Source organism: Thamnophis sirtalis, unplaced genomic scaffold, assembly GCF_051295495.1.
Source record: "Thamnophis sirtalis isolate CommonGarterSnake01/CBP01778 unplaced genomic scaffold, rThaSir2_p1.2 scaffold_12, whole genome shotgun sequence".
Lineage (NCBI taxonomy): Eukaryota > Metazoa > Chordata > Lepidosauria > Squamata > Natricidae > Thamnophis > Thamnophis sirtalis.
In genome coordinates this window covers 48,103,066-48,121,025 of record NW_028261392.1, presented here as the reverse complement: position 1 = coordinate 48,121,025, position 17,960 = coordinate 48,103,066, and the positions used below count along the sequence as shown (strand labels likewise).

The 17,960-nt window shown below is 35.9% G+C and overlaps 1 protein-coding gene across 2 annotated transcripts; it reads right to left on the bottom strand.

The window, feature by feature from the left end:
- Positions 1–552: 552 nt before the first annotated feature.
- TXLNG (taxilin gamma) lies at positions 553–17,866 on the bottom strand. Of its 2 annotated transcripts, none has more exons than XM_014055279.2 (10): positions 17,691–17,866; positions 14,298–14,589; positions 13,814–13,905; positions 11,132–11,302; positions 7,954–8,148; positions 7,439–7,558; positions 7,020–7,094; positions 5,950–6,042; positions 4,182–4,277; positions 553–3,617 (listed from the first exon to the last, which is right to left on the bottom strand). In XM_014055279.2, exons 2-10 carry the CDS (start codon positions 14,494–14,496, stop codon positions 3,294–3,296), a joined length of 1,365 nt encoding a protein of 454 aa, XP_013910754.2. In that variant the 5' UTR covers positions 14,497–14,589; positions 17,691–17,866; the 3' UTR covers positions 553–3,293. The 2 variants fall into 2 exon arrangements, with proteins under 2 accessions (XP_013910754.2, XP_013910755.2); XM_014055280.2 differs by lacking the exon at positions 17,691–17,866 and adding an exon at positions 15,038–15,108.
- Between the last annotated feature and the right edge of the window lie 94 nt (positions 17,867–17,960).

The following is a 17,960-nucleotide window of genomic DNA, read 5'->3' as shown; positions in this document are numbered from 1 at the left end:
TGCATTTAACCACTGCGCCACCTCGGCTCAGAAGCAATGTAGGCTATTGAAACTGTAGAGATCTCAGGCTATAAAGTCTTTAGTAACATTAGGAATCATAGCATTGACATGTTTCTTACATCATCTTAGTATCTACAGCAGTGTTTTTCAACCACTGTGCCGCGGCACACTAGTGTGCCGTGACATAGTATAAGGTGTGCCGTGGGAGAATTACTTTATATATAGTCAATATAGGCACAGAGTTAAATTTTTTTAACATTTTCTAATGGTGGTGTGCCTCGTGATTTTTTTCATGAAAAAAGTGTGCCTTTGCACAAAAAAGGTTGAAAAACACTGATCTACAGGAGACATTGTTCCACTGAGGCATTCAACTCTAAGAGTTTTAATTTCTATTCTAACTTTGATACCAAACCAAAGACACAAAACTGAATGCCATCATTACAATTAAGGTACTTTAGCTCAAACAATGATACGATCACACATCTGTGGACAAATTCAATATTGAGAAAAACTAACCAATCTTAATTTATAATAAAGACACAGAGTCTAATATATTAAGCACACATATTTACTTAATCTACACAGAACGGAGTAGATAAAATTTCAGTTTCACATTAGTGAAAAATTTCTACAAAATGTTCCTGAAAAGCAAAAACCAAGAGTGCCTATTTAGTCAGCATTTTTCATGGGTATGGGTTGTAATAATAAAGCAGCGTTCAGCACAAGCTAAAGTTCTGCATCACTTTTCACAGTTATTTCCATCTATGGTCTGAAGAGGTAGATTTTCTGTAACACCTGAGAATTGAACTGCAACAAAACCAGGTGTAAGAAAAGAATGGAATAGAAAGATACAGCCCTAAAATGTGCATGTATATACTTACATTCCAAATAATTCTAGGGCTTAGCTATTTACTAAGTATCTGAAGCCCAAGTTACACAACAGTAAAAATTGTGCACCCCCTATACTGAACACACTGGATGCAAATCAACTGCAGGTATAAAGTAGTGGACGGTATAAGCAATAACTTTCAGTGTTTATAAGCACATGATTATCAATTTACACACAGCTAGCTGCCTATAAGCATGAGCTGTACAACTAAAGAATATTGAACAAATCAGCAGAAAAATGGCAGTGCAGTATACCACTATATGGCAAGAGACAAGTAATGACCTGTCCTGTACTAGCCCTCTTGTTCAATGCATGGAACGTCTTGAGACTTTAAACAAAACCCTCATTTAAACTGAAGAAAAAGTTGGGAGAAAAAAATGCATGAGCAAGTTTTTTGAAAAGCCATTATTTCAATAGCTTAAATTTATGCATCTATAATTGCAACTGGTTAAAAAAAAAAACCTTACTCATGCCTATAATTAGGTCAATTGTAGACATAGGTAAAACTAATCAAAATATAGTACCTATGATGGAATATCTTTGCAGTTTTTACTTTCAACATGCATTTGTTCCACTATCCAATTTCTCAGGTGTTTTGCATTGTTCTACAAGTTCAAAGTGTTTGCATTTCTAGCTGTAGATTTGTTTGATGAAAGGTTCTCTAGTGTCTCTTATGCTTATGGCAGCATAATTGGGCTTTGTATTTTCCACTATACGTCAACTCCTTACCTTACAGAACTTGGAATTCATACAAAAGAAAATGCAAACACATTTTAAGAAACAAAACACAAGCAGCCAGTTTTCAATTCAGGACTTTTCAAGTCCACTATTAATGCAAATTGATTTTGCTCAAAGATACAAATATCCAAAGGTTTTCTTCAATCTTCGTTTCAATTAGGATACTGTATAGGTAAAAAAAGGGTAATACATCCGTAAAGCCTTAAATTTAAATAATTTGCAACTAAACTGTAAGAGTATACAGGCAGATAAAAAGAGAATTTTTCAATAATGTGCTTAAATAAGAAAAGCTTCAAGAAAGTGAATCCAAACTAGGTACCAGAATTTGGTATTGTTTACATTTCTCCAAACAGAACAACTAGAAAGCTGATATATGTAGGCAGAGTTAACAGCAGCTTGTAACCTAGCAGCACTCTTTTGGTCCCTTTTTTCTTTAAAAAAAATCAGATTATGGGAAATACCTAAACTTTTGCAACTGACCTACATTCATAATTCTAACCACAGTACAAAAAATGTGGAGTCTTGTATGCTGTGCATTTATTAGCAACATAAATACCGAAGTGCCAAATTCCAAGTAACTTAGATAATCAGAAGGCACTTCTGTTTATGTTTATGTTTTGTCTAGTAAGACTTCATTTTACAAAGTTGAGATCAGAATGTTTTCCTGTATTTTGGATTAGATAAATTATATAATTTATGCACTTTATCATGGACAGAGCAGTTTTTATAAGAATGCGTATCCTGTGAAATATACACTTTAGGATTTCCCGTACTGAGTGTGGTTCATTGCAATCATTCTTAAGTGATGATGCATTTATATATGTTCCGTATTTCACATTAATAAGTAGCCATCAAACTGAATGAAAGAATTCCCAGAAAACCCTGCCCCCATTGATTATATATTTTAATCTAGCAACCACTAACCAAAATCTTGTTGCATTCAATAAACTGTAACTATGACAGCAGTTTTTATATTATAGCTCATTTTTAAAAAATCATTGCAACAACAGTAGTGCATTCAAAATACATCCAGATTTAAGTTAGTGGCTATTTAGAGAAATTATCAAGTTTGCTTGCTGCCTTAATTTCTTAATATAACAGAAAGGGAAATAGTTATTTAATTTATACTGACTATCAGACAATCCTGAGAAATATGAATTGTACACCCTGTTTTTCCAGTTGGCAGCTACACTAAACCCTGTAAGATTTTTCAGCTTTTTCGTATCAGTATGGACAAGTCACACACCAAATTGTATTTTACTGGATTGCTTGGTAATGTCACCTCAGCTTTAAATTTTAATTTACTACATAGATTTAAGCTCAAACACTGATAAAAGTTGTTCCCTTAACATGATGACAAAACTGCATGTGAGTCTTAGATGATACAGTAATGTATTACTGGATAAGAAGAAAAACACTGCATGCGTCTTTAATGGGGTTCTTTTGTTTAAAAAAATGCAAATGTGCAATACAGTTGTGGATTCTTTTTATAGATTAGCTATTCAATAGCTGCTATGCAGCTTCCTGTACCAGGCAAATTGTGTTCTGTTCTAAGAAAATACAGATATGGTAGAAAAAGTAAGAAAATTTTCACCACAAAACTAATAGTTACCACCACCAGCTAAAGTTATACACAAAATATATCTCTTAATACAGTGTTTACATTTTAGTCAACAAAATCTGTGGTAGGAAGGGAAACCAAACTGATAGTTTTTTCATAGCCTTCATTTGCCATTGTTTCGATATCTGGTTGGATTTCTTCTTGTTCTTTATTAATAGAAATCTCCAGCTTCTCATGAGAGTTGAGCGTGCATGATTGCAATACAGGTACAGCTAGATCCACATTTGCTTCTCTTGAAGAAACCTGTTCTTTAAGAATTTCCACTTTCTCGTTTAACTCATTTCTTTCTGTTTGAAGAGCTCTACATAGCTTTTCCAAACGCTCCAGTTTTATTTGGAAACCTTTGTATTCTTTGTCTTTAACTGTCTTCTGTAATAAATAAGATAGCATAAAGGATTCAGATGAATCTTACACAATGTATTTCAAAACTTAAAACAGTAATGAGAAAATTCAAAACCTTTTTATGGCCACGCTTTTTTACTGGCCACTTATAGCTTCAGAATCTGTAATGTAAGGGGACTACAATTCCAATTCCCTTTTCTTGGTGTATTCAAGTTCTATTTTCCCATGTAAAAGTCTCCTTCTCTAATCTGAAGTGCCTATTGCAACCCCCACTCACTAGATGGTTTAAATAAAAGCAATGTACAACTTATTTCGTACAAACAAAAACACTTCCAGTGTTTTTCCTGATGATTGAAAACATTCAGATACAAACCAAATACATTTTTATTATGAAGATGGCAACATCTTTTTTTATGGAACATAGCATTAGCAAAATTTCAGTTTAAAATATAAGCAAACCCTGTAAATCACATTATATTCTTTGAAATACTGTTTGAGAATTGAATAACATTTGAGTTTCATCTAGTTCAGACTATAAAATAAGAACCAAAAGTAACATTCTGATTTTTAAGAATGGAAACTGATACTCACTTCTTCAGCCATTTGCAAGAGAGCCTTGTTGTTGTTTTCCCACTTTGTACGCCACACTACTATTTCTTTTTCCAGTTTTTTTATTTTTTTGGTCATCTGAAATAAATTAATTACACTGATTTTTAATAAATTGCTGGAAATGAACATTTTAATCTACTGTTTCTCACTGCCCAGTCTTGTGAGATTAATTCTCTCTTTTATTTTAAAAAGATTAGTTGGATTTCTTTCACAAGATTCAAAACAAAATACAAAATCATTTTACAAATAAAAATAAATGGTCTGAGGACCCAGATAATTTCAAGCAAATGTTAAGATAATTGTGTGATAAAATTGGCAAATTATCACAAATAAAATTAGATTGAGAAAATTAATCAAACATTGTGATAATTGGGTGAATGATTGCAAGTTGCACATAAATGGCAAAAACCAGAGCAAGTAGATGAATTTGTATGCTTTGATATTTTTTTTTACTAAAAATGGGAAAGAAAATAAGATGTACTGTACAATTTAGATAGAAAGGTGGTGAGTAGAATGTTGTCTGTTACAAGATATTAATATTTATCAAAATAATTAAAAATAGCTGTGATTACTCCACCGGACGCTTCCCTAGATATCTCTCCAGATGTCAGTTTGGAGGAAGATGAAGCAGTTCTAGCACATCTGGAGGGGAGTTGGTTAATGACTCTAAGCAGCCATTTGACAGAGATTTGGGTCAAGCACAGCTGCAGCAGGACAGCCTGAGGCTTCAGGTGGAGAAAACATGCAACTGCAGCAGGTCAGTGATGAGGAAGAGGAACTGCCTTCTGCACTGATCCAAGAACACATAGGGCAGAAAAAGGCAGAAGTAGAGGAGGACAGCCATATTACTCATGAGGAGAGAGCCTTGCCCTTTTTGATGGGCTGAACTAGAAGCTGGCTATTTAGCACAGTCGACAGATGGAAGTGATGCTGGGAACATGCTCATTTCCTAGCTGTGTGTTTTCTGCTCGTTGAGAGTCTTGCCTTGCTTTGGACTGACACCATGACTTGAATTGTGCCTTGTAGACCCTCTTGTATTGTGTATTAATTTTGCCTTGTGGGTTTACTTTGAGATTGGAAAACTTTCAAGTGCCTTGTGGACTCAGTGGCCACTGCTCTGTGGACTAGCATTGGCCTGTTTTTGGCTGGACTTAATTGGGACAGTTCTGGGTTTTGGGGGGAGGGAGTTGCGGGGGAATATTAATCAACTCACTAAACTACAGTTATATGTGTGTTTGAGTGGGAGGGGACAATAACTTGATACTGCACTGTACTGAAGATTATGCTTCTGTATATACTCTATGGAACTGAGAGTTAGGTATGTCAGGAGAGACATAAAAATAAGGCATAGGAACTAGGTACTTCAATATGTGTGCTGAATGAATATGAATTTAATAGGAAAGTGAATGCCTATCACATTTAGGGAAAATGCAGGAGACTGAACAGAAATGAAATGTATAAAGTTAAAATGAATAGAATGAGAGAAGGAATGAAAAAAAATGAGTGATAGAATGGAAAAGGATTTCAAAAACAGGTGAGATGTTTACACTCAAGGCAATGTATGAAGCAGTATTCAGAAAAGGTAGAAGCAAACATAATTTCCAAGGAGAGAAGATTCAGCTGGGTATATCTGCCATTCCCTGAAGTAAACTCCACTGAGTTCAGTGAGGTTTATTTATCCATTAATACATAGACAAATCAGAAACATTACAAATTTTTCTTGTGACACATAGATAAGAAGATAAAGTACCTTTTCCATTTCTTGTCTGAAAGTTGTGAAAAGTTCATTACTCTTTGCCATAGTTGTTTGGAATTCCTCAAATTTATCCATGTAAAGAGAAAGCTAAAAGTAACAATATTTAAATCTAATTTAGAGACATAATTTAGAATTATTTACATAATAATTACACTAGTTACTCACTACAGATATCATCTAAAAAATAGAAAAAATAATAATTAAAGGCCGATTTGGTCATGTGAAGATTTACATTGTCTAGATTTAAAGACCCAGTTAGCTTTCAAAAGATAAAAGCTGAGGTACAGGTTTCTACAGTAAGATTACATCAAATAACAACACTCAAAACACTAGTATTATGAAACCCATTTCTATCTTTAGTTCTAAGAGAAGTAAGTGTTAACAAAAAAGATGAAAACATGAATAATTTTGTAGGGGCTTTTAGACTTTAGCAAAACAATAAAAGAACAGACACTAATTCAGTGGACTTTCAAGGAAGGTTTAAAATGTGTGGATTTATCACATGATTTTTAGAAGTTCATCTGATATAGTATTTAATCAAAAAGAATTCTACATAGCAGCATGAATAAAATAGAGCTACCATGTGAAAAATAATTGCCCTGTCACATCAAGACAAATTGGCAGAAATTTGAAAGGCATTACAATATAATTGTAATTGCATATTTTGTATAAAAGTTGTGCATTTATGCTCATTATAAAAAAAATCTTCTCAATCTGGTTTGTCTACGAAATCAGCCAGTAAATATACATATTTTAAATGGACTAGGTCTGCGACAACTTGAATTACCTTAGAGGTAAGATTACCCGTATAGATTTCAGGGTTACAGAAGCAATTTCCAGTTAATGTAGCCTCAAACCTTAGCAACAGTGGGTGGGATTAATATCTGATGCCTGACACTGACGCTTAGTTCTTTTGGAAAGAATTGCCGAATTATTGTATTCCTTTCCCAAAGAATTGTTTTAGGCTTCCAATCTGATTTAATAATTTTAATTTTTAAGAAACTTCTCCAACTTTATTTAATAGATTAATAGCTAAGCTACTAATCACAATTTAAATTGGTTACCTGCTGTTTTAATTGGGCTTCTTGCTGCTTCATCTGTTCACATTTGTGTCTAGATTCGGTAGCTTCTTTTAACAGCTGAGGACAAAGAAAATATTTTCTGTCTAGAATACCTTAATATCAGGAAATATTATACTTCTGATATTTACACACCTATGTAAAATTGTACCTGTAGCTTGGAAAATGCAATAGGGTCAACAGGCATAGAGCTACATACATAAACTATATTATACATTGTATTATTACAAAGTTATTTTGCAACAATGTGCTGCATACAATTTAAAAACCTATTAATCTACATAGCGTGACAATACAATAAAAAAGAGATTTGCAGCTTGTTCTAAAAACAATAAAAAGTCTAAACATGTTGTAACAACTTACCAGATAATTCTTTTATCTTAAGCTTTCTTAAAAACACTTACAAAATCTTTCTCCCTCTGATGTTTTTCCTCAGCTTCTTTTATAAGCTGTGTAGTCTGCTGAAGCTTGGCATCCACCAGTTGTTGCTGCAGTTCTTTATGCTTGAAGACTTTATCCATGTGCTAGAGAAAAGCATAACTGCAATCAAACTAAAAACCATTTTTTTAATGGCGACTAAATGTTTCACAAGCTAGTTTCCTTTTGTGTGTTTTCTCCTTCAATAATGGTGAATTCTTAAATATTCTTGAATTAACTAACATAATCTTCATTATTTATAACCAACCATGCTCAACTGGAAAACATATAATGTGATTTGGATGCTGCATCAGACTTGGGAAGGCATAAGCTAACATCAATAAGCATGGATGCTGAATGGATAGGCCAATTCTTCACCTAATCTATCTCTGTAGATGAAGCTTATTCTGTAAACCTGTTCCTTAACATTTAGGAGATATTTCTTGAGGTTTTATTGTGAGTATTTTAGTGTAATGAAATATTATTATAATGCTTTACTTACTTCTTCTCGAAGTGCATACTGTTCCACAAGTTTCTTCAGCTTTTCCCCCAATTCAATATTTTCTTGGCGAAGTTTTGCATTGTGTACACCATGCTGTTCCAGTTGTGCCTGAATTTCATTTAATGTAATCTGGAAATGTACTGTTGCTTCTTTACGTCGCTCTTCCTCTTCACGGGCTTGCTGCATATTTTCTTCCTTTTGCCCAAAGGGATTAAAATCCATTTATAAACATTTTTTTAAATTAGATTTTGGTCAACAGCAAAAAAAATGTAATCCAGCTGCATCTTAACATCTCAAAATATTAGAATTATATTGGTTTTCAAATTCTTTCATTCTTTTATCTGACAAATATGTATGAAGACTAATTTGTTTTCAGAACCAATACATTAAAAGTTCTGATTGCAACTGGGACTTCATTTTTATACAGTTTCCAAATTAAAAATATGGTAACAGTGAATTTGAACTTGGAAAAGGAAGCTGCTTACAAGTAATTTCATTTCAAATTAGAATTGCTTCTGATGAAAGTCAACAGAGAAACTTGAAGGTGAGCTTGTCTTTCAGAGCTAGCTGTTGTTAGGCAATGAGGGGCCAACTGTTTCTAACTTGAAGTCAATTTGTTGAACACTGTGCCCTACAGAAGACATGTTCCTGATATGAACCAGACAAACATGAAAAAATCTAGTCAAATTAGCTGTTATAAGTCCACAACATAGTAGTATCACCTTTACAATATCATATAGGCCCAGTACTCTTCATAACATCTTCATAAATGATTTTAAAGGGGGGAATTGTAAGGGATGCATAAAATTTGCAGATGACACCAAGCTGGCAGGAATAGCTAACACCCCAGAACAGGGGTGTCAAACTCACGTTGTCATCGCAACATTATGTGACTTATAACTTTTTCTCCTTTCCCTAACCAGGACGTGGCCAGTGCGTGTTTATCCGCCCGAGGGCCACGAGTGACAGCCTTGCCCTAGAACATGGGTCGGCAATCTTAAACACTCAAAAGAGCCACAAATGTCCTAACTGGAAGGCCCCTGTTCAATTCTGAAGAAGTCCAGTTCCCCCACCATAGTCTCTTCCTAGCGTGGCCTCCTTTTTCCTCTACCTGTCCTAACTGAAAGCCCTATCAATTGTGTAACCGACTTCTGACACGGAGCCACAGCAGAGGGATGAAAGAGCCACATGTGGCTCCAGAGCCACAGGTTGCTGACCTCTGCCCTAGAAGATAGGCTCAAGATCCCGAAGGATTTTGACAGACTTGAACACTGAATCCTATCTAACAAAATGAAATTCAATGGTGAGAAAAATATGGTTTTACATTTGGGCAAGAAAAACCAAATGTACAGGGATAGAATAGGTGGTATCTGGCTCAATAGCAGTAACTGTGAGAGGGATCTAGTAGTCCTGGACAACCATTTGTAAGCAAACAGTGTGCTGCAGCTGCCAAAAAAAGCCAATGGAAAAAATGTCCTAGGCTGCATTAACAGAGGGATAGAATCAAGATCACATGAAGTGTTAATTCCACTTTATAATTCCTTGGAAAGATGTTGAGACTCTAGAAAAAGTGCCAACAAGAGCAACAATGATTAAGGTAAAACATAGAATGAATGGTTGCAGTAATTGGGTATGCCTAGTCTAGTGAAAATTACTAGGAGTCACATGATAACAGTGTTCCAATATGAGGGGCTGCCCCCCAAAAGATGGGGTCAACCTAATTTTTAAGGGAGGACAAGAAGCAATGGATGGAAACTAATGAAGGAGAAAACCAACCTAGAACTAAGGAGAAACTTCCTGACAGCAAGAACAATCAAAAGTGAAATGGTTTGCCTCCAGAAGCTGTTCCATCACAGGAGATTTTTAAAGAAGAAATTGGATAGTCATTTGTCTGATATTAGACTCTCCTGCTTGGGTGGGATGAGGGTTGGTTGGAGAACCTTCCAACTCTTATTATTCTGTTTTGTTATTCTTTCTATTATCTTATGTATACATCCCATCAAGCCCAAAGAAAGTCCAGAATGGTATAAGGTATCTCACCATTGGTAGGGGTTTGGACTAAGGGTTTGGACCTAGGTCCAATCCAACCATATTATCCTATGTTCTAGTCTATGTTCTAATTATTACATAATAGAAGATCAAAATCAGATTCTTATTTCAGCAACAGTGAAATAGAATAGAAAGTTAAATTTCTACAGAAGATAAAAACAAAACACTAGTTTCATTTAAATTATAAAAGTGATAATGCCATCAAGAATCCTTCTCTGATATTATGGCATGACTAGTTTAGAGTGGTGTATTGTATTACAGAGTTTTAAAACTTTTCAAAAGTTCATAGTTTAAAGGTTGTTTACAGAGTTTTTCTTAAAGCATCATTTATTTAAATTTACATGTTTACAAATGTCCATTTATTTAACTATACTTTAAAAATTGTGTTTTTTTAAATAAAGACTTCCTCACTTTGGAATAATTTTTAACCAAGAGAAACACAGCAAATAAAGCAATTTGATTAACTTAGTATACTAAATGAATATAATTAAGGTGATTGAGAAATCAGTGGTGTCTGTATGAGTTGTACAAAACAAGCCATGGCCTAATGTTATAAACCAAGAACCATTTTAATGAGATATAATTTGGGAAAAGATCAGTGACAGAAATGAAACTCCAAGAAAAGCACTACAGTAACAGGAAAGAACCAACTTCTGTAAGTGATGGTTTACTATTAAAGTATTCTCATATTTATAATAACTAGAAAAAAGAAAAGTATCTCAATGTTAATTTTTAAAATGTGAATTGAATAGGAGATATTTATTCATAGGAACAGAAAATATTTATTCATGGATGCTTTTTCTAATTTCCTCATGAGTGATTATATCAAATATTCAAATAAGATCATGGCATCCCAATTTCTACAGTAACAATTTACTAGCAAATAGAGAAAAACAAGATTAAGAAAGAACAGGCAACATGGAATAGGCAGCTCTATATCTTTACCACTCTGAAAAAACACCTGACTAAAAGTATATCCCAAACAAAAAATAACAAACTCATCTAGGATGGACATCCTCTTCCACTTAATCCTATTTTGTTACAACTCCAAAACATATAGTCAGCCTTTTCTTTTTTGAAGGGAACTATTTGTTTCAGGTTTATTGCTATATTATTGCAGAAAACTAACCTTGAGAGTCTTATTATGGCGTTGTAGTTCTCGACACAGAGATTCCAGTTTGCTACGTGCAAGAATTGCTTTGCTATGTTCACTTTGCAGGTGCACTTTCTCTTTTACAACCTGTACTTGTTTCTTTTGCAGCATCTTCATTTGTCTCTGAACATTTCGGCTCTCCTCTAGCTAAATAAAAAAGAGAGAGAGAGAGAAAATACATATCTGAATTCAGTTATGTTTAAAGAGAATATTTAACTTCTGGTATTCCAATTTGAGACCTAATATGTGCATTTGAATTTGTTAATTTTTCTAATATGCAGTTTATCTATCCTTAGTTTGTAACCTAATGCTGAGGATGAAGCAAAAGTCAATTCATTCCATTAACTGAGCTCTTACTACACATATCTTTATTATAATAACTGGCATCTTTTTCTATTTTCCCAGATAATAAGCTCTAATTACAGTTTTAAAATGTCACTTTTGTATGTCAAGTATATTTTAAAAATATTTAAAGGATCTTCTGCTAGGATACCAATGAAAAGGATCAGCTATGCATGCACATATATGTATAACAATAAGAAAACAGTGGCACTGAGTTACTTTAGTAGTTCAAACAAAGATACTACTTTATGTCAATGCACTGTGAAGATATCTGTGCAGGAAGTAGCACATTTGTTAAGAGTTTAGTTCACTTTTTAAATTACGAAGATATTAACTCACTTCAGCTCCATGCTTCCCTTCCGATCCTAGGCCATACAATGATTGTTCTGTCACTCAGATACCAGGATCTTTTTCACCAGCTTCTACAGCTGACTTTTACCAGAGAATCTCATTCACAGAAATGGTGTCATGAAAATTAAGTCACACTCTATGTTCAGAGCTGGAAGTGTTTCTGTTAATCTGTTAGTCCCAAAGGTGCTTTTTCAAAAGGCAAGTAGACTTTGTTTTTTCCAAAACAAAATTGCCTTTTGAAAAAGTACCTTTGGGATGGATAAGGATATCCAGATAGAGGTATTACTGCTAAGTAGGAAAGTAGATTCAGAGACTAAAGAGCAACTTGTGTTTAATGGGACTATACTTGTCTTAGAAGAACATATGTGCAGTTTAGTGAATGTTCCTTGATATTCAGCTGGTGAGAAGGGGCTTTTTTCCTTCACAGTTAAGGCTAATGTGCCAGCTGCCTCTTATTTTGATGACTGCAATAAGTTGTCAAAGAAGCTGAAAAATGTCTGTAAGTTGCAACTGGGGCAAAATGCAACAGTTGCCTGCTGATAGGGTCCAAATAACAAGTATAAATGTTATATGTACTGAAAGATGCACTGGTGAATGATTGATAATTGGGCACCAATGTTGCTATGGCCTTTTAAAACCTTAAGTATCTGAGGACCTGACAAAGTGAGGGGCTACCCTTCCTTGTTCCAATATTTGAGAGGTTGCCACAAAGAAGAGGGGGTCAAACTATTTTCCAAAGCACCAGAAGGGAAGACAAGAAACAATGGATCAAAAGTAATCAAGGAGAACCTAGAACTAAGGAGAAATTTTATAACAGTGAGAAAAATTAATCAGTGGAATGGCTTGCCTTTAAAAATTGTGGGTGCTCCATCACTGGAGGCTTTAAGAAACTGACAGCCATTTTCTGGAATGGTATAGGGTCTCCTACTTGAGCAGGGGGTTGGACTAAAAGACCTCCAAGGTCCCTTTCAATTCTGTTTACTGTTTTTTTAGATTAGAGTATAATCTAATCTATTTAGATTACTTAAAGAACTAGAGAAAATCATTTTTCAAAAGACCAGGATAGGAAGGGAAAATATTTTGTTATTTCTTGATCATTAAAAGGAAGACACTGAGTCCTAAAGATATATGATCTGCTATCTGATGCATTACATTAGACTTGGTAATTGTCTTTAGTTTATTTTTTCCTTCCAGATGACTAACTTTGCATTATTTTTAATATTAAATGCTCTAAATACCATATTTTTCCATGTATAAGATGATACTTTTTCTTAAACATATTTACCTAAAAATGGAAGGATGTCTTATACATGGGGGGGGGAAGTGTGGTTACAAAACTGCCAATACCTTATCTCTGCAAACTAGCCTCACGAGCAAAATTTCCTATTGCAGAGACAAGCTAACAGGTTTTCTTCAATCATGAGCCTTATGTAACTGTAGTCAACTGATGCTGCAGAGAGCATGTAACCAGTGCCCAGATTCGACAGGGAGTGGTAATGTTGGAGTGTTCTGAGCCCATAAAAATGTCAGAAAAAAATAAATAAATACCGGTACCAGTAAGAATGTCTTACTCTGCAAAATAAATGTCTTCTATTTAATGTTTAAACTATTGATTTATGAATTTTGGGTAAGAAAAAAAGGGGGTGTATACATGGGGCGTCTTGTAGATGGAAAAATATGGTGATCAAGATGTACTAGACAAATTCCAGGAAATCTGCCCGTTAGGTATATTCGTGATGCATTTAATTTGCAGTCAAGCTTCCACCAAGTTATGTGAAATTATGAGGAACATGATAATGGTTTGCTAATGCTTCATTGATTTCCCAGTCTAGTCTATGATTCTGGGTTTCCTGATGCCTTCACATTAAAATATTAGCTAGATTTAATCCTCCTTAGTTTGTCCAGGATCAGTCAAGGTTGATTATGTTATACATGTTTAATAATATTAAATCTAAAATATATTACCAGGTCAGCATATTTCTTGCAGAGTGCTGCTAGCTTTTCTTCTGGAGTAGCAAGTGTGTTTAAAGCTTGCATAAGTAACAATACTTCTTTCCCTACGGGCCAAGAAAATATCATAGTAGTGAGCAGCATGGTTAGAATATTGACAATAAAATAATATAAAATATGAGGAAATTTCAGCCAAAGCAACATTTTCATACAAGACAAAGTGAGAATTGGCAACAAAAACTTCTGAATAATCACAGTATAAACACATTATACAAATACTGATTTCCATATAAAAACCAATTTTATCTACAAAGTTTAGGAATGTAGAGAGGCAACAAAGCACTATATATTTAATTATGAAAATTGAATTTAATAAGGTTCAATAAAATATTTGAGTTTTAAAACATATAGCTATTAAGAACATAGGAGTTTTAAATATATAATAAAGATAAACAATATGTTCAATGTTAAAAAGCTATGTTTCAATGACCTAAAGTACCTAAAGTTTTTTCTTTGTTTTTCTCATTTTCTGAGTCTTGCTGGCCATCAGGTGGGTCAATACGGGTTTCTTCTCTCCCTGGAGTCTCCTCACGCAACTCTTGGGTACAATATTCTTTCCCCACCAGCTTTCTGTTTTTGGAAATGTAATCTTCTACCTCCTGTGCATCTTCAGTGTCAGTTTTTGCTTGCTGCAGCATTGTACTTGTTGTATGTTTGCTGTTCTCCAATTGATCCTAGTTGCCAATTCCAAACTCACAAATCTTTGATTTTTCCACAGTAATCAATTCGCACTGGGAAGAGAAATATACTCAAATTATTAAAGGAAAAAACGCATTGTTCTAAGCTTTCGAAGCCCCTAAAAGAATAGGCATGTTTCACCAGCAAACTGCGCATGTTTATACGGGATACAGCACGGCGAGGATAAGCAGATGCTACGGGAACAATCACGCTCCTTGTTGATCCTAGGCCCTAGGGCAGCTTACTTGGAGACAAGTCTCCTTAACTTCATTGCTTCAACGTTTAGAATTGTGCCGAAAGGGGAAAAAAATAAAAAAGACGACAGGAGCTCCATCCGATTATGATTAAAACCGCCTCCCCTTCCCGCTCCGAAGAGCTTCTGTGAAAAGCGGCAAGGTGGAAATACTGAGACCCCTCCCGCTCAGCCAAACGCCGGGCTCTTGCCAGGTATAGAGAAAGAAGAGATGGAATAAGGCTATCAAGAAAGCCTACTACAGATACCTCCTCCGCCAAGAAGCCGAACTGTGAAACCGGAAGTTTAGCGAAGCGGATTAGAACGACGCCGCAGGAGGAACTTCCTGTCTCTTCCGCCCAAATACCCGGCTGTGGCTGAACACAACCCACCACCCATCCGCGCAGGCTGTGAACGCGGATGGGTTCGCAACCATCAATTCCCATCTGCGGAGAAAATGAGCATCTAGCGTGGCGAGGGAACACGGGGAACCGAAGCGACGGCACATTGTTATTTGCTCTTTGATTTAAAAGCCACGAACTAATTAATGTTTGCTCGCTACACCTTTCCCTACAATCAGCATGTTCGGTTGTTACTGATTGATTCTCCTCGGTGTCTTCTACAAAGGAATTCAGTTGAGTTGAATTTCTAGCCCCGAAAACGTGTGCTATAACAAGCTGAAGGTTTTCCTTGAAAGTTTAGATATTGCGGCACTTAAATAGAAATTATAGGGGCTTTGCATGTTTACTCTGAAGAAAAGATAGCTGAGGAATTCATTCCTATGTTCAGGCGCATAAAAAGATTCAATGGGGAAGATGATCAATGTTCCATTGGGACGGAAAGTCCAGAAATAATGGATGTAAGATAGTTACCTAGATCTTGGTTAATTAAAAGGAAAATTTTCTTGAAACAAAAATATTATAAGACTGGGGATTTATACCTCGAGATTGTGGGTTCTTCATTTCTGGTACTTAAAAAAAATAGCCACATCTCAAGGATAGGGGTTTCCCCCCTGCACATTGCAGACAGTCAGACTAGATAACCCAAGTAGTCCCTTTAAATTCCAGTTCTAAGATTCTGTAAGTGAACATCTTAGTGAATTTGTGTGTGTGTGTGTATACACTTACAGAATCTTAGAATATATATATCTTCCAAAATTTAATTTCTACTTTTTAAAATGGAAAAGTTGAATTGAGCAATAAAAAAGGCTAAAGACAACAAATTGACTGTATTTCTGATGAAAGTTTGTTGCCCTTCCCAAGCCTATGAATTTTATTCCTGAGTGATTATGTTTGAAGGTTGCAATATCAGAATTTGTGCTATAAATAATGGTCACATACAACAGCTATTCAAATATAAGAGAACGTATGTAGCTCAGAGTTGCAGTGTGGAGTCTCTGGTGTTAAGCTTAGTTGCAAACATTTCCTCACTCAACTAGGTAACAGTACTAGTTAACATGAGGTTTACTCCCTATTTACATACAGTTATGTATAGTAGCTTGCCCGATCAGTGTTGGTGGGGGTACTGTTTCCTTCTTCCTAGTTCAATACCCTAATCAAAGAACTACTAATGAAGGACCCCCATCCTCACCATTACAGGCAGGGTAAGCTACTGTATATAAACAGGAAGCAAATCCCACACTTGCAGGATTCATGTTATACAGTCAAGTAGTGAAACATTTGCCACCAACCAAGTAACCTTGGAGAAGACCAAGGACTCTTAACAAATGACAGTTGTTAATCATTATTAACAAAAAAGCGCCACAATGGCTTAACATGTGGCCTAGTTTTTACATATAGGTTTTCTTGGTTGGATTTTTCCCAACATTCTCCATTCAAGAGATGTTTTGTGAGGGAAAATTCTCCCTCAAGGAGCAACAATTATCTTTAACTTTCTACTTTGCTCTGCACCACTCAGTTAAAGAAAGCATGTCACTTATTTGTTCCTTCTGGATATTGTGGCCAAGGCCACCACTTTCATTGTTTACCTATAGATAGAAAAGAGTGAATGAAAAAGTCAGTGTGGATGTACTCCTTCAATTGTCACTTTTTTAGGTTTCCTGCTCAGAGAAAAATGAATAGGAAAATGCCACTGCTTTTTATTGCCATGTGAGCCTAGCTCTATTTGCCACCATGCCCAGAAGGGATGAGTCAGAAAAGAATTGTTGCTGCGTATTCTTGGTTGCAGGTTCTCCATCTCCAAAAGCAGAACTCAAAGACAACCAGACAATGAAGAGATCTTAGGGAATTTTCTAACTAGGGGTCCTCCTCCCTGTGCTTTTAGTAGCTCTTCTGGTTGGCGGAAGAAAGGAGAAGATTGCTAGAGTGTACATCTTGACAACAACTTTTCCTTGACAAGCCGATTTTTCCTTCAAAGTAAAAAAGCAAGAAGCAAACATCTTCAAAATTGGTAAGCCCCAAGCAGCCTGTCATTTCAAGTCACAAACGCCTCTCTCCCCTCCTTTCTTTAAGAGGTCACACACAATTGACTCATTAGCTCTTGGCGATGCAGCAGTAGCAACCTGGATTTCGCACGAGAATACAGTAATCAAAAGTGGATGCGGCAGAATCGACAACATTTATAAATGATAAGTTCCCGCCAGAAGGACTTAGAGCACCGAGTCGCCAAGGCGACTCTCAATTTGATATCCCTCCACATGTTATTCTACTCTTCCCGCTCGCTGGAGAAAGAGCACGATGAGCAAGTACACATGGCTACCGAGTTTCCAATTCTTTTTCTCCTGCAGATCCTTCCAGGAGAAGAATGTGACTGCAAGCCATCCCTGCTCCCGTGCGGCATTGTCCCAAGGGAATATACGGTAAAGAAATTGCAGAAATACCTCCCAAAACTGAAACTAGCACACCACCTGCAACTGGAGCCCTTCTCCGCAAGCAAAGTGGGAAGGAAACCACAAGAGTTTACCTTTGAATAGTCCCGTACCAACCCGCAGGGCCGCCGCCGCCTCCTTTCCTTCAGACGACTCCGGCTCAGTAGTCTATCTAGCCTCCGCGGCAGCACTGCCTTAAACACACGCTGGGCCGGCTCTGCGCGCCGCCATAACATGAAGATGGCATCCAAACAAGTCGGTCCGCACCGGAAGCCCTCCATGACTCCCTGGGCTCAGCCAATCACTAGAAGCTTTTCTCTGCATCCGGGGTTTGCCTTTACTCCCATAAACCAGGACCATGGGAG

What these genes read in the sequence shown, in the direction of transcription:
- TXLNG (XM_014055279.2), bottom strand. Translation starts at nt 14,496, where the DNA reads ATGCTGCAGCAAGCAAAAACTGACACTGAAGATGCACAGGAGGTAGAA. An exon ending in AAACAAAGAAAAAACTTTAG is followed by an intron (nt 13,906 to 14,297) that starts GTACTTTAGGTC and finishes CTTGGCCCGTAG; the next exon opens with GGAAAGAAGTATTGTTACTT. An exon ending in TCTTGCAAATGGCTGAAGAA is followed by an intron (nt 3,618 to 4,181) that starts GTGAGTATCAGT and finishes TATTTATTACAG; the next exon opens with AAGACAGTTAAAGACAAAGA.